General features: G+C 41.1%; 1 protein-coding gene across 1 annotated transcript; it reads left to right on the top strand.

The window, feature by feature from the left end:
• Window positions 1-1,315: 1,315 nt before the first annotated feature.
• On the top strand, window positions 1,316-3,120 carry sostdc1b (sclerostin domain containing 1b). Its single transcript, XM_030347625.1, has 2 exons — window positions 1,316-1,618; window positions 2,158-3,120. Exons 1-2 carry the CDS (start codon window positions 1,426-1,428, stop codon window positions 2,616-2,618), a joined length of 654 nt encoding a protein of 217 aa, XP_030203485.1. The 5' UTR covers window positions 1,316-1,425; the 3' UTR covers window positions 2,619-3,120.
• Window positions 3,121-14,240: the final 11,120 nt, after the last annotated feature.

Raw genomic sequence — 14,240 nt, 5'->3', positions numbered from 1 at the left:
GATCCAGTGGCTTTGATGGTATCATATGAGGTGTAAGGGCAGCTTGTAAAAGACGGATCTGATCTACTGTAGGTGAGACCCCACCTCATATTATATGACCCTAGAGCCTCCCCGGGACAGGACACAAGGTCCTTTAGAGAAGACGGTTTGTTCTGGAAGAATAACAAAGAAAGTGAAGGAAGAAGCCGCCTTGTCTTTAATAGTAGTAATGGCGTGTGCCAGACGGTCTAGGGTTGGGGTTCATTCCTCTGGTATCAAAGAGGAGGCAGGTGGATCACGCTCTTTGTCAGAGCACCGCATGGGAACGGCCTGTAAGCGGACACCTGCTCTGGGGGCATAGTTTCGGTAGGATGAAGTGGTTAGTGGTCTTTGTTTCGCCAGTGTAAGGCTGTGGTTAAGGATGGTGATCTCATGAATGGAGCCAAGACTGTAACGTGGTTGTTGAGGAACTACGATGTTGATTTAATTACCATCGGGTGGAGATCCATTGTAAAGTCAACTGTGGTTGCCTACAATAGGCTTACAATTAAATAGGAAACCCAACAAATAATATATCGATAGGCTGACACTGATGACCCTTTAATGTATTTTTGTATTGTTTGACTTGTATAATTGCGCCCCAAGAGATGTCCATCTGGGTCATAAACGTTGCAGTAGGACGTTTGTTCCAAATAAAAAGCATTTATTTGGTCATTCCTTAAATCTAACATTAGAACTACACGATTTTGCTTTGTGTAGAAAAACAGTGTAGAAAAAAGCCAATTTCTCTGTCTGAAATGTGACATACTGTACAGATTCAGATATCTACAATATAGTCCACTTCTCTCCCCCTCAACATTGGGTCCTATATGTTGAGTGATTGTGTTGCAGGCCAGGATTTCCTGGGACAAGAGGTTCAGAGGAGAGGAAGGGACTGGGAAGAGATTGGAATGGACCGGGGAGAGATGAGAGGGGACTTGGAAGAGATGGAAAGGGACTGGGAAGAGCTAGGAAGAGACTGGGAAGAGCTGGGAAGAGTTGGAAAGGGACTGGGAGCTCGGAAGGGACTGGGAAGAGTTTGGAAGGGAATGGGAAGAGCTGGGAATGGACTAGGAAGAGATGGGAAGTGACTGGGGAGAGATGGGAAGGGATTCGGAAGAGATGGGAAGGGACTGGGAAGAGATGGGAAGGGACTGGGAAGAGATGGGCAGGGACTGGGAAGAGACGACGCGCGTGGTGTGACGGAGGTGGGCATTCAAGTCGAAAAAAACCCGCCTTTTTCATTCATAAAACTAGGTGCATTGTTGTGAACCCTAGCAGGCGGTATATAAGCAGCTGAGACACATATGTAGTAAGGACGACTCTGCACCACCTCAGTTGTGTATAAAGGCCCACCTGTTATCTCTTACACAAACACGCTCCAGGTAGACTGAACAAGGAGCAGCGATGCAACATCCCAGGTGCGAATGGCACCATCTGTTCTTTTTCATCGTACTTTTTGGGAAAGGGCAAAGTGTGAAGAACGATGCCACCGAGCTGCAGGACGGTGCAGCGCTGGATGTCGTCCCGGACGTCCCGAGCAACGAGTCGTTAAACCGCGCGCAGAACGGCGGGAGACAGATGGAGTCTCCGCGCGAAGGTGAGTTCATGAATAAATAAATTAATTAATATCGTTTAATTCATACGATTCACTATAGGATCGCTTTAAAACCATGACGTGTCTGAAGGAAATGCATGGAGGTCCTCTAGATCAACAGAATATATATTCCGAAATTATTCAATACATTGAAATAAACCTAGGCTGCCAAGGATACCACAATGATATTACAGTGATGTCGATTATATTGAAGATGTCTTGTAAGTAGGCCTATTGTAGTGCAAAATAATGTATGCTACAAGAGGATACATTACAACAAGATATAGCCTGGGCTATAATACTTTATAAAACAATTATATTTGTTTACATATACAATAATTTCACATCATCATAACGTGTAGTACAATACGATAACAATGTGGATGATATCCATTCAATAACAATTTATGTTACTATTTTTGATAAATAATGCAAACAGAAACCTTGATCGGTCAATGCATTGGCAAAAGTAAAAGTTCGTCATTCGAAGACAGTGACGCATGTAGGAGATGTGGTGTGTAACGTTGAGTCATGTGCTTCAGGTCTGGAGCAGAACCAGGTGGGCTGTCGGGAGCTGCGCTCCACCAAGTACATCTCGGACGGCCAGTGCACCAGCCTCAACCCCGTGAAGGAGCTGGTCTGCGCGGGGGAATGCCTCCCTACCCACCTGTTGCCCAACTGGATCGGCGGCAGCCACAACGGCCGCTCCTCGAGCCGCAGAGAGGTCCAGGAGTGGCGCTGCGTCATCGACCGCACCCGGACCCAGCGGATCCGCTTGCAGTGCCAGGACGGCAGCTCCAGGACTTACCGGATCACGGTGGTGACGTCTTGCAAGTGCAAGCGCTACACCCGGCTGCAGAACCTGTCGGAGCCCCACCGGCCCCTGGAGCAGGCGGCCCACTCGGAGGTTCTGGACCCCGCGGCCCACAACGCTAAACGGAGGAGGGAGCAGGAAACCACGATAGGACCCCTGGAAAACCGGGCTCGGAGGCAGAGTGACTGAGGCTCCTACAGCCACCACTTTCCCCCCCACCTGGACGCTCCCATTGTTACGCACACATCGACCGATGGAAAAGTACTGTACTGTGCTGTAATAAGTCTCTCGATGTTACTTCACTGAAAACGACTTCAGTGGACTTACAGGACCACCCTGACCGGTTCCTCAGTGCCTGGGTTGGACACTGCCCCCCTACGCAGAATGCCAGGGGTGGGATTTAGGAGCGAAATATATGATACATCTTATTCAAAATGTAACCATTAACCAGAAATGTACCCAGTTTATGTTTGTAAAGTTTTCAAATGTTTGTCACATTAGTTACATGCGTAGTACACGTATAAAGTAAATAATTGTATTAAGAGGGAGAGGGGGATAATTATCATGCTACTTTTGTGAATCTTTTTGAATGTCATTCCTTCATCAATGTAATTTATTTTTTATATGTATATGGTAAATCTGAAGTTTTTTTATTTGTGATATTTCTATTAGCTGTCTCGACCTGATTGCTATGAAGTTGCTGAAACAATAAAAAATCAAATACACTTTGGGTCCATCTGTTTACTGTATAAGAATCTCTTCTCTACACACACACACACACACACACACACACACACACACACGCAAACACGCGCGCACACACACACACACACACACACACACACACACACACGAGAGCAGACTGTTCTTCTGGCAAACAGGAACTGGCTAACAACAGAGGCATTAGTCAGTGATGAAATGTTCTTTTCATGGGACACCCTACTCTGTTTATATTGAGACGGGATACCCTTGGCCTCAGGGCTAGTGGGCTTGTTCCAGCAGCGGCGGTAACATGTTAAGACAGCTTTTTGTATCATATATCCTTTCATTGGAGCACAGTGAAAGCCCTTAACTATGGCGTCCACTGAATGGAGTCACCTGCCCTTTTAATGGAAGCAGGATGTTTGACCGATCTCTGCCTGCGGAGAATGGTACTGTGGGATTAGGTATGCGGTGAGCCTTCTTTGTACATAATTTCCGGTAGTTGGAGAGCCAAACAAGCATAAATACTGTAAATGACAAGTGATTTCCAGTTGGGAATAAAGGGAGCTATTTAAAATCCTTAATTTACTGTTGGAACAGGGTTGGTCTCGATTGTAGTTCCAAAGTCGACTATCTTTGAGATGACCTGCAGAATGGGACTGCTAAAAATAGGTTTTCTTTAGTGGAGCTTTAAGTCCTGTTCATCTTTCATCTTCTGTCGGCCCTGTTGTCAAACCACACTGAGCTTCACAGTGAATGGCAGACAGTGACGGCTAGAAAGGTATCAACTTAAAGGAATAATTCACTCTAAAGTAAATTTCTATCAATTATTGGTCAAATGTAAGGGGGGGCATTGACTAAGATGTTGCACAGTTTAATCAGATTCATCCAGCCAGACCCATCGTCCACTGACTTTTTATCATATATTTTGTGATATATTTGTGTCTCATTGATGGCTAATTTGTTGTGACTATTGCTAGTAAGCCCCACACCCACAAAAATACGTTTTATAACGTTATGTATAACTAGCTGTTTGAAGTTAAGCAATTATGTTGTTTATTTGCACCCCCATCCGCCTCATGAAGAATGGAGGTCCACCCTACTAAAATGCATGCATCCTAAGGTATCCATCTTGTTCAATGTTATTCTCACACTTCACATATCAAAAAATATGTGAAGTTAGTTTTTGCCTCAAAGTAATATTTTCCTGCATTCATCTATAGTTGATTTTGAACACCTTTGTTTTATTTAGCCTTGACTGAGCCTGCTGAAACTTTGAACACCAATGCAGTGATCTAACTACAATAGAATGGCCACATTTAGATCTGAAAAGTCTAAGTTAAAGCCTTGTTCCAAAATAAACCAAATGTATAATATTTATGAAATATTTCCCCTTGAAACAAGTCAAATTGGACCCTTACACAATAAGAGGGTTAATGTGCGTCAAAAGAATATTGCTCTGAGGGAACAGTGATGTGTTTCCGTTGTGATTCTAATTGAACACAGAATGATCAGGGTGGAATAGGCTGCTTCTCTATCACTGTAAGGGATTAGGACAGCATCAAGGGCATCCAGAAGAGATCATTTAAAGGGTCAGTGGGTCAGTGGGCTGGAGGGTTACAGCAGGCTACGCTAACCAGCAGAGTACTTACCAGGTACAACCATTATGGCAACAATCCCTTAAATAAAAGGGGCAATTAATCACAATTTATTACACTGTCGGAAACAGATTCATGACAAAGAAAAGTTTTGAAAGACCCTTTGGTGTTAATCCACCTATTCAGGTTATTGTGCTATATATGAGATAGCAACTCCAATTGGGGGTAGCTCTGCCACATCAAAGCAACACATTTCCCACAGGAAATACAGAGAAGGAAGTCAGGAATGAGACAAAAGCTGAAATCGCAAAGAAAAAGAGTGTGTGGTTTTAGAAGGTACACATGAGTGTCTGGAAGTCCACAAATGATATGAATTCAAGGACCCATGCATGGACAATGCAGCAACTCTTTGGACAAAGGGAGAAAGGAACAGAGACAGTGTAATGAAGCAACGCTTGATAAAGGGTGTTTTTGGCCCATTTGGCTCTTTACATGATGATGAGGATAAGGATGACACTATAGAGGTGCGCATTATCTGGAGTCGGTTAACCGCTCTCTGTCATGAAACATTTAGACCTACTGGTGACTCGTGAAGTAATTGTTAAAGCACATTTTTCCCTGAAAGGACCTGGCAGGCCTTTAAGCTATGGTATTGTTGTTGCCAACAGTGAATGGATCAAAGCCAGGCAGATTTGGTCCTGCTCACACACATGATCTTATGATGCTTTGTATTTATTGAAGGGATGTGGATCCGTAGGTAAGATGGAAGTTGACCAAACATAGCCTTATGAAAAAGAATATGCCAATGGTTAACGGAAAACAGCCATGGTTATCAATGGCTTACCTCGGTTATCCAAAAATAACATTAATGCTATTTTATAATATAAGAAAGTGTTTGAGATAATAGCAAGCATGACGCTCCCCCTTAAATTGTAATCAAGCAGAAAAGCTAGAAATTCCTAATAATCCCACTCTAAGTTAATTTATAAATATTAATTGTTCTAAAAAGACGGAAGTCTTAAATTCTCTCAGTGTTTGTTAGAAATTATGAATATTCCTTCAGGCCGTGTATAAAGTTAATAATTGTATTAAGAGGGAGAGGGGGATAATTATCAAGCTACGTTCTTGAATCCTTTTTAATGTGATTCCTTCATCAATGTAATTTATTTTTTATGTGTATAAGGTATTTTTTATTTCGTTGCTATTGCGAGGGCTAAGGAAGCTAACATTTCTGACAGACTAGGCGAATGCGCCACCCTCTAAGCTGACGTAGTGTTGTTGGGAAAACCGATTATATGTTTGCCGTTGCTTCGCAAAAAAAGTCAATTTAAAAGCTTTTATTTTTAGCATAAAACTAAACGTAATCAATAATTTCAAAAGCTGATAATATAAATTGCCTACATTGATGGATAAACACACACACAAACACACACACACACACACACACACACACACACACACACACACACACACACACACACACACACACACACACACACACACACACATAAACACACAAATTCATATAAAAACTTTCAGTCCCAAAGTCCTACTGCGGTAGTACCGTGAGTCTTCAAAAAGGCCTTGCAATGACATTCGGATGGACTAGGATTCAAGGGCAACACATTTGAAAGGCTTAAAGCTTCTTTGGGCTCCTTTATTACTTTTCTAACGAGACATCCACCATCAGAGTAAATGGCCATTGAACAGCAGCTGGTTTCCAGTGCCCCATTTCAGGTGCTATCGAGGTAGAAACGTGTGCCTTAGGGCCTGGAAAAACAAATGGCATGAGGACACTTTTACAAAGTTTGGAGTCAAAAAGTTTAAGAATCCTTTGCCAAAGCCATTAAGAAATGAAAATGAGTGAATGAGCATGTTGCTCATATTATTTCTTAATTGTTATCATTCCATTCTCGGATATATGTGTTGTTAGAAGTAGGGGGGTGCAGGGTGAGACGTTGCGAGAATTTGATGATTTAGGGCCAGAACCCCCAAAGTGATGAACCTGTCCTGAGGCCCTGTTTCATATAAAAGAGACCCCAGTTCTTTAGCTCACTCCCAAGTGTGCGGGACCCCTAGGGTCACCTGCTCATTGCAGGTCACCTGCTCATTGCAGGTGGCCCTAGCCCTACCACACCTGTACTGCTACAAACCCCATGTTGATCATTTCATAATATTGATTGAAATGCATTCAATCAACTTGAAAAAAATGTCATGAATATAAGGCAGATATAAGGCAAATTCCTTCAAGGCAATATGCTCAACTCACATACAATCTAATTCTCAAGTTAGGCCACTGCAGACCTTATCATCCTGATGAAACATATTCTTCATGATAAATATTACTTTGCCATTCCAAAAACGTTCAGCTTTGGAATCTTTAACCGCAAATGAACCCACTTCCTCCTTTGTGCCTTATGTCTTTGATTGTGATTTTGGTGCATCTTGGAAATGCCAGCCAGACATGTTGGGTCTGATTGATTACAGACTGAAAAGATAAAATTAATAAATCTGAACGGAAACGGTCTAAAGAAAGCTGAAATATATGGCCCGAGCTGGGTACCACAGTAATACTGTCCTGGCTACGCCCCTGTGTTGGACTGTGGCCGTATGTCTCCCCATGCGAGAGCAGCACGGCTGGGGAGTCAAACCTCATTCACAGACATGGCCTCCACATTTCTTAGCATTTTTACACCAGGAGACCCAGCATCTGTGAAACACTTCCAACAACTGAGTTTAAACTATTGAATACAGAATTTTCTAATGAGAATGAAAATAATGTCAGCCATCTTCTTTTGATTTCGCAGACAGAAAAGTCCTGCCACGTGGATGCAGGCCAATAGAAAATAATTGGCCAGAAAAGCCTAGGCATGTCACAGATTTATGAACCGTTCGTGTAAAACTGATGAGGACTTCAAAATGTGTAAATAAAGACAAATTTGTCCTTTTCCAGTCGTCCTTTGGGATGTCCTTCTCAATGTGTCAAGTGAATAATTACTTGCAAAGCAGAGCAGTTTGGCAAAACCGACACATATTTGGGGGATACTTGGTTTACCTCATCGCAACACACACAATCCTTGAACAACATCGGGTAGTGCCTCAGACACATTAGGTATTACATGACACAACAGAGTGCTCCAGAACCATTTGATATCCTTTCCCCTACTCCTTGATGACCTCATGCCTTTAGAGGGCCCTGCACTGCGGCCCCCCTCCTCTTTTCAAACAGTGGAAAAATACTCTTTAACTTACAAAAGCCATTGGGAGTGTACTTACTGGTAAAATTATCAAACAAGAAAATATTTTTGTTTAAACCCTTTTCATGTTATTCCCTATGTATTGTCTCTCTCTCTCTCTCTCTCTCTCTCTCTCTCTCTCTCTCTCTCTCTCTCTCTCTCTCTCTCTCTCTCTCTCTCTCTCTCACACACACACACACACACACACACACACACACACACACACACACACACACACACACACACACACACACACACACACACACACACACACACACACACACACACACACACACACACACGGCCTAGGTAAAGACAAATCGACAATTTTGCCGCAGCCACTAAACGTGCTATTGCCCGGTGTCACAAAACGAATGCACCCAATCGGCGTGATCAATGCAAATATCACGTTTTAAGCTCGTGCATCTTTCCGCACATGAACGACTTCATGCCATCTAACTCGTGCATTTTGCAGAAAATGTGCAACAGCGCACCCTGGGGTCACAGTGTAACACCTGTACTGCCAACTACTATCCTCCAAAAGATTACACCATAGCTTTTTATTCCAAGGCAAATTATTCAAAACAACACTTTTTGCTCACATTAAACTTAAATACACAATCAACCCGAAGTAGTCAAGAAGTCTTACCTCCACCAAGAAGGCCACTGATGTCGAAGTAATTATACCGTCACTCACTTACGTCAGCATCATTGATTATTTAACTTATTAACAAAATGGTATGTTGGCAAATGAAGTTGTAGAAAGTGCTGATGTCAGCATGTTATTTTCAATACACTATAATTCAGCCAAGAAGTGCCAGTGGTTTGCTTATTAGTATGACATCAGTGAGAAATCTATTGCATGACATTCAACAAGTTTTTAGCAAGTTCTCAAATTCCATCACATGCCTTTCACCATAGTGTCTTCAAACCCAGCTTGAACACAATTGAATTGTACGCAGACGAGAAACGGGGCAACATAATATCTTTTTTCACACATCTATAAACATGGAATTAAAACAATTAGGCACACAAACACTGAAAAAAAATTGAAAACATAACTATAAAACCACCACGCACCCACTACTGTACTCTAACGTGAACACACCCCAGTACAAAAGGTACTCCTCCACCAACTCCACATTGGAAAGCAGCTCCTGGAGGTTGTTTTGTTGGAGGAATTTCATCATGACAGACATGGTCAATGTTAACCTCACTCTTCCATCCCCCTGGGTGGCCTTGACTGTTTTGCAGACAGCTCGTGTATATGCACAAGCCCTCTGCATGAGGACACAGACCAAGCAGCAGTGGTTCAGGTAGGCCTATGTTCGGTTGAAGGCCAGCTTTCTTTTACTGCGGTCAAGCCAGCCGACTCATCAAGATCGGCTTTTTTGCCGTACCTGTATATACTAGCCACTACGGTAATAGCGTCTCAGATCTAGTTTCAAATAAAAGCATTCGTCGGGTACATACAAAAAGACAGTCAATAAAAGCAAATACTATCAAAGGAACTGTACGGCCGTTGTGGTATTTACTTTCAAAATAAAAGCCCACCAAACATTCCAATATGAGACATATTACATACGATTTTGGATATGATTTAAAAGAAAATGCCCTGTTATTCCAGGCTCATTTCACTGCAGGGCGATAGTTCAAGACCCCACAGGGTCACCCAAGAAGTTTCAGGACATTCTGATGCGTAGTTTCAAAATAAAAGCCCACCAAATATGAGACATATTACATAAGATTTTGGATTCGATTTAAAAGAAAATGCCCAGTTATTCCAGGCTCATTTCACTTCAGGGTTATAGTGCACGACCCCATGGGGTCAGGCAAGAAGTTTCAGAACATTCTGATGTGGAGTTTCAAAATAAAAGCCCACCAAACATTCCAATATGAGACATATTACATATGATTTTGGATTCAATTTAAAAGAAAATGCCCTGTTATTTCAGGCTCATTTAACTTCAGGGTTATAGTTCAAGACCCCATGGGGTCACGCAAAAAGTTTCAGAACATTCTGATGTGGAGTTTCAAAATAAAAGCCAACCAAAGTTTCCAATATGAGACATATTACATATGATTTTGGATTCAATTTAAAAGAAAATGCCCAGTTATTTCAGGCTCATTTCACTTCAGGGTTATAGTTCAAGACCCGATGGGGTCACACAAGAAGTTTCAGAACATTCTGATGTGGAGTTTCAAAGTAAAAGCCAACCAAAATCTCCAATATGAGACATATTACATATGATTTTGGATTCAATTTAAAAGATAAAATGCCCTGTTATTTCAGGCTCATTTCACTTCAGGGTTATAGATCACGACTCCATGGGGTCACGCAAAAGGTTTCAGAACATTCTGAGGTGGAGTTTCAAAATAAAAGCCAACCAAAGTTTCCAATATGAGACATATTACATATGAATTTGGATTCAATTTAAAAGAAAATGCCCTGTTATTTCAGGCTCATTTCACTTCAGGGTTATAGTGCACGACCCCATGGGGTCAGGAAAGAAGTTTCAGAACATTCTGATGTAGAGTTTCAAAATAAAAGCCCACCAAACATTCCAATATGAGACATATTACATATGATTTTGGATTCAATTTAAAAGAAAATGCCCTGTTATTTCAGGCTCATTTAACTTCAGGGTCATAGTGCAAAACCCCATGGGGTCACGCAAAAAGTTTCAGAACATTCTGATGTGGAGTTTCAAAATAAAAGCCAACCAAAGTTTCCAATATGAGACATATTACATATGATTTTGGATTCAATTTAAAAGAAAATGCCCTGTTATTTCAGGCTCATTTCAGTTCAGGGTTATAGTTCAAGACCCCATGGGGGTTCTTGAACTATCCACGCAAAAGGTTTCAGAACATTCTGATGTTCTGAAACCTTTTGCGTGATCCCATCGGGTCGTGAACTATGACCCTGAAGAGAAATGACCCTGAAATAACGGGGCATTTTCTTTTAAATTGAATCCAAATTCATATTTAATATGTCTCATATTGGAATTCTTGGTTGGCTTTTATTTTGAAACTCCGCATCAGAATGTTCTGAAACTTCTCGCCCGACCCCATGGGGTTGTGAACTATAACCATGAAGTGAAATGAGCCTGAAATAACAGGGCATTTTCTTTTAAATTGAATCCAAAATCATATGTAATATGTCTCATATTGGAGATTTTGGTTGGCGTTTACTTTGAAACTCCACATCAGAATGTTCTGAAACTTCTTGTGTGACCCCACGGGGTCTTGAACTATAACCCTGAAGTGAAATGAGCCTGAAATATTAGGGCATTTTCTTTTAAATTGAATCCAAATTCATACGTAATATGTCTCATATTGGACATTTTGGTTGGCTTTTATTTTGAAACTCCACATCTGAATCTTCTGAAACTCCTTGCGTGACCCCATGGTGTTTTGAACTATAACCATGAAGTGAAATGAGCCTGAAATAACAGGGCATTTTCTTTTAAATTGAATCCAAAATCATATGTAATATGTCTCATATTGGACACTTTGGTTGGCTTTTATTTTGAAACTCCACATCAGAATGTTCTGAAACTTCTCGCCTGACCCCATGGGGTTGTGAACTATAACCATGAAGTGAAATGAGCCTGAAATAACAGGGCATTTTCTTTTAAATTGAATCCAAATTCATATTTAATATGTCTCATATTGGAATTCTTGGTTGGCTTTTATTTTGAAACTCCACATCAGAATGTTCTGAAACTCCTTGCGTGACCCCATGGGGTTGTTAACTATAACCATGAAGTGAAATGAGCCTGAAATAATAGGGCATTTTCTTTTAAATTGAATCCAAAATCATATGTAATATGTCTCATATTGGAAATTTTGGTTGGCTTTTATTTTGAAACTCCATGTCAGAATGTTCTGAAACTTCTTGCGTGACCCTATGGGGTCGTGACCTATAACCATGAAGTGAAATGAGCCTGGAATAACAGGGCATTTTCTTTTAAATTGAATCCAAAATCATACGTAATATGTCTCATATTGGGCATTTTGGTTGGCTTTTATTTTGAAACTCCACATCAGAATGTTCTGAAACCTTTTGCGTGACCCCATGGGGTCGTGAACTATAACCATGAAGTGAAATGAGCCTGGAATAACAGGGCATTTTCTTTTAAATTTTATCCAAATTCATATTTAATATGTCTCATATTGGACATTTTGGTTGGCTTTTATTTTGAAACTCCACATCTGAATCTTCTGAAACTCCTTGCGTGACCCCATGGTGTTTTGAACTATAACCATGAAGTGAAATGAGCCTGAAATAACAGGGCATTTTCTTTTAAATTGAATCCAAAATCATATGTAATATGTCTCATATTGGACACTTTGGTTGGCTTTTATTTTGAAACTCCACATCAGAATGTTCTGAAACTTCTCGCCTGACCCCATGGGGTTGTGAACTATAACCATGAAGTGAAATGAGCCTGAAATAACAGGGCATTTTCTTTTAAATTGAATCCAAATTCATATTTAATATGTCTCATATTGGAATTCTTGGTTGGCTTTTATTTTGAAACTCCACATCAGAATGTTCTGAAACTCCTTGCGTGACCCCATGGGGTTGTTAACTATAACCATGAAGTGAAATGAGCCTGAAATAATAGGGCATTTTCTTTTAAATTGAATCCAAAATCATATGTAATATGTCTCATATTGGAAATTTTGGTTGGCTTTTATTTTGAAACTCCATGTCAGAATGTTCTGAAACTTCTTGCGTGACCCTATGGGGTCGTGACCTATAACCATGAAGTGAAATGAGCCTGGAATAACAGGGCATTTTCTTTTAAATTGAATCCAAAATCATACGTAATATGTCTCATATTGGGCATTTTGGTTGGCTTTTATTTTGAAACTCCACATCAGAATGTTCTGAAACCTTTTGCGTGACCCCATGGGGTCGTGAACTATAACCATGAAGTGAAATGAGCCTGGAATAACAGGGCATTTTCTTTTAAATTTTATCCAAATTCATATTTAATATGTCTCATATTGGAAACTTTGGTTGGCTTTTATTTTGAAACTCCACATCAGAATGTTCTGAAGCTTATTGCGTGACCCCATGGGGTCTTGAACTATAACCCTGAAGAGAAATGAGCCTGAAATAACAGGGCATTTTCTTTTAAATTGAATCCAAAATCATATGTAATATGTCTCATATTGGACATTTGGGTTGGCTTTTACTTTGAAACTCCACATCAGAATGTTCTGAAACGTCTTGGGTGACCCCATGGGGTCTTGAACTATAACCATGAAGTGAAATTAGCCTGAAATAACAGGGCATTGTCTTTTAAATTGAATCCAAAATCATATGTAATATGTCTCAGATTGGAATGTTTGGTGGGCTTTTATTTTGAAAGTAAATACCACAACGGCCGTACACTTCCTTTGATAGTGTTTGCTTTTATTGACTGTCTTTTAGTATGTACCCGACGAATGCTTTTACTTTAAACTAGTTCTGAGACGCTATTACCGTAATGGCTAGTATATACAGGTACGGCAAAAAACTGGGTCGGCTGGCTTGACCGCCGATCTCAATGAGTCGGCTGGCATGACCGCAGTTTTCTTTTCTGGCGGCTGCCGCACTGTCGGTGGTTGGTCAGTCAAATGGACCCCACTGACTGGGCCCCGCACCATCGCTAGCACCTTCATGCTCCACCTCCATCCGCTGCCCAGCGAAAGCTTCCGGGACAACAACCTTCTCCTCCGAAACTCAGATGGTGGTGGTCTTTGTTGTCGTCAGTGCGAACCCTCCCTGATCGCCGACTGAGAGGTCCGTCAGGAAGTAATAATAATAATAATAATAATAATAATACATTTAATTTAGAGGCGCCTTTCAAGACACCCAAGGTCACCTTACAGAGCATATAGTCATCATACATTATTTAAAAAAACAAGACATTGTGTAAAAATAAATAAACATAAGCAATAAGAAATAAATAAAACAAAAACAAGACAAAAGAAAACAAAAAAACAATCAAAACAGTGATCAGTTAGACATTGTGTGCGAGTTTGAACAGGTGAGTTTTGAGTTGTGACTTGAAGGTTGTAATGGTGTCTGATTGTTTTATGTGTGGGGGGAGGGAGTTCCAGAGCCTGGGTGCTGAACAGCTGAATGACCGGGCACCCATTGTAGTGAGTCGTGATGTGGGGATACATAGTAGTCCAGCAGAGGTTGAGCGGAGGGAGCGGGAGGGAGTGTATTCTTGGAGGAGGTCACAGAGATAACTGGGGGCTAGGTTGTGGAG

Source organism: Gadus morhua, chromosome 22, assembly GCF_902167405.1.
Source record: "Gadus morhua chromosome 22, gadMor3.0, whole genome shotgun sequence".
NCBI lineage: Eukaryota > Metazoa > Chordata > Actinopteri > Gadiformes > Gadidae > Gadus > Gadus morhua.
This window is presented reverse-complemented; position numbering and strand designations above follow the sequence as displayed.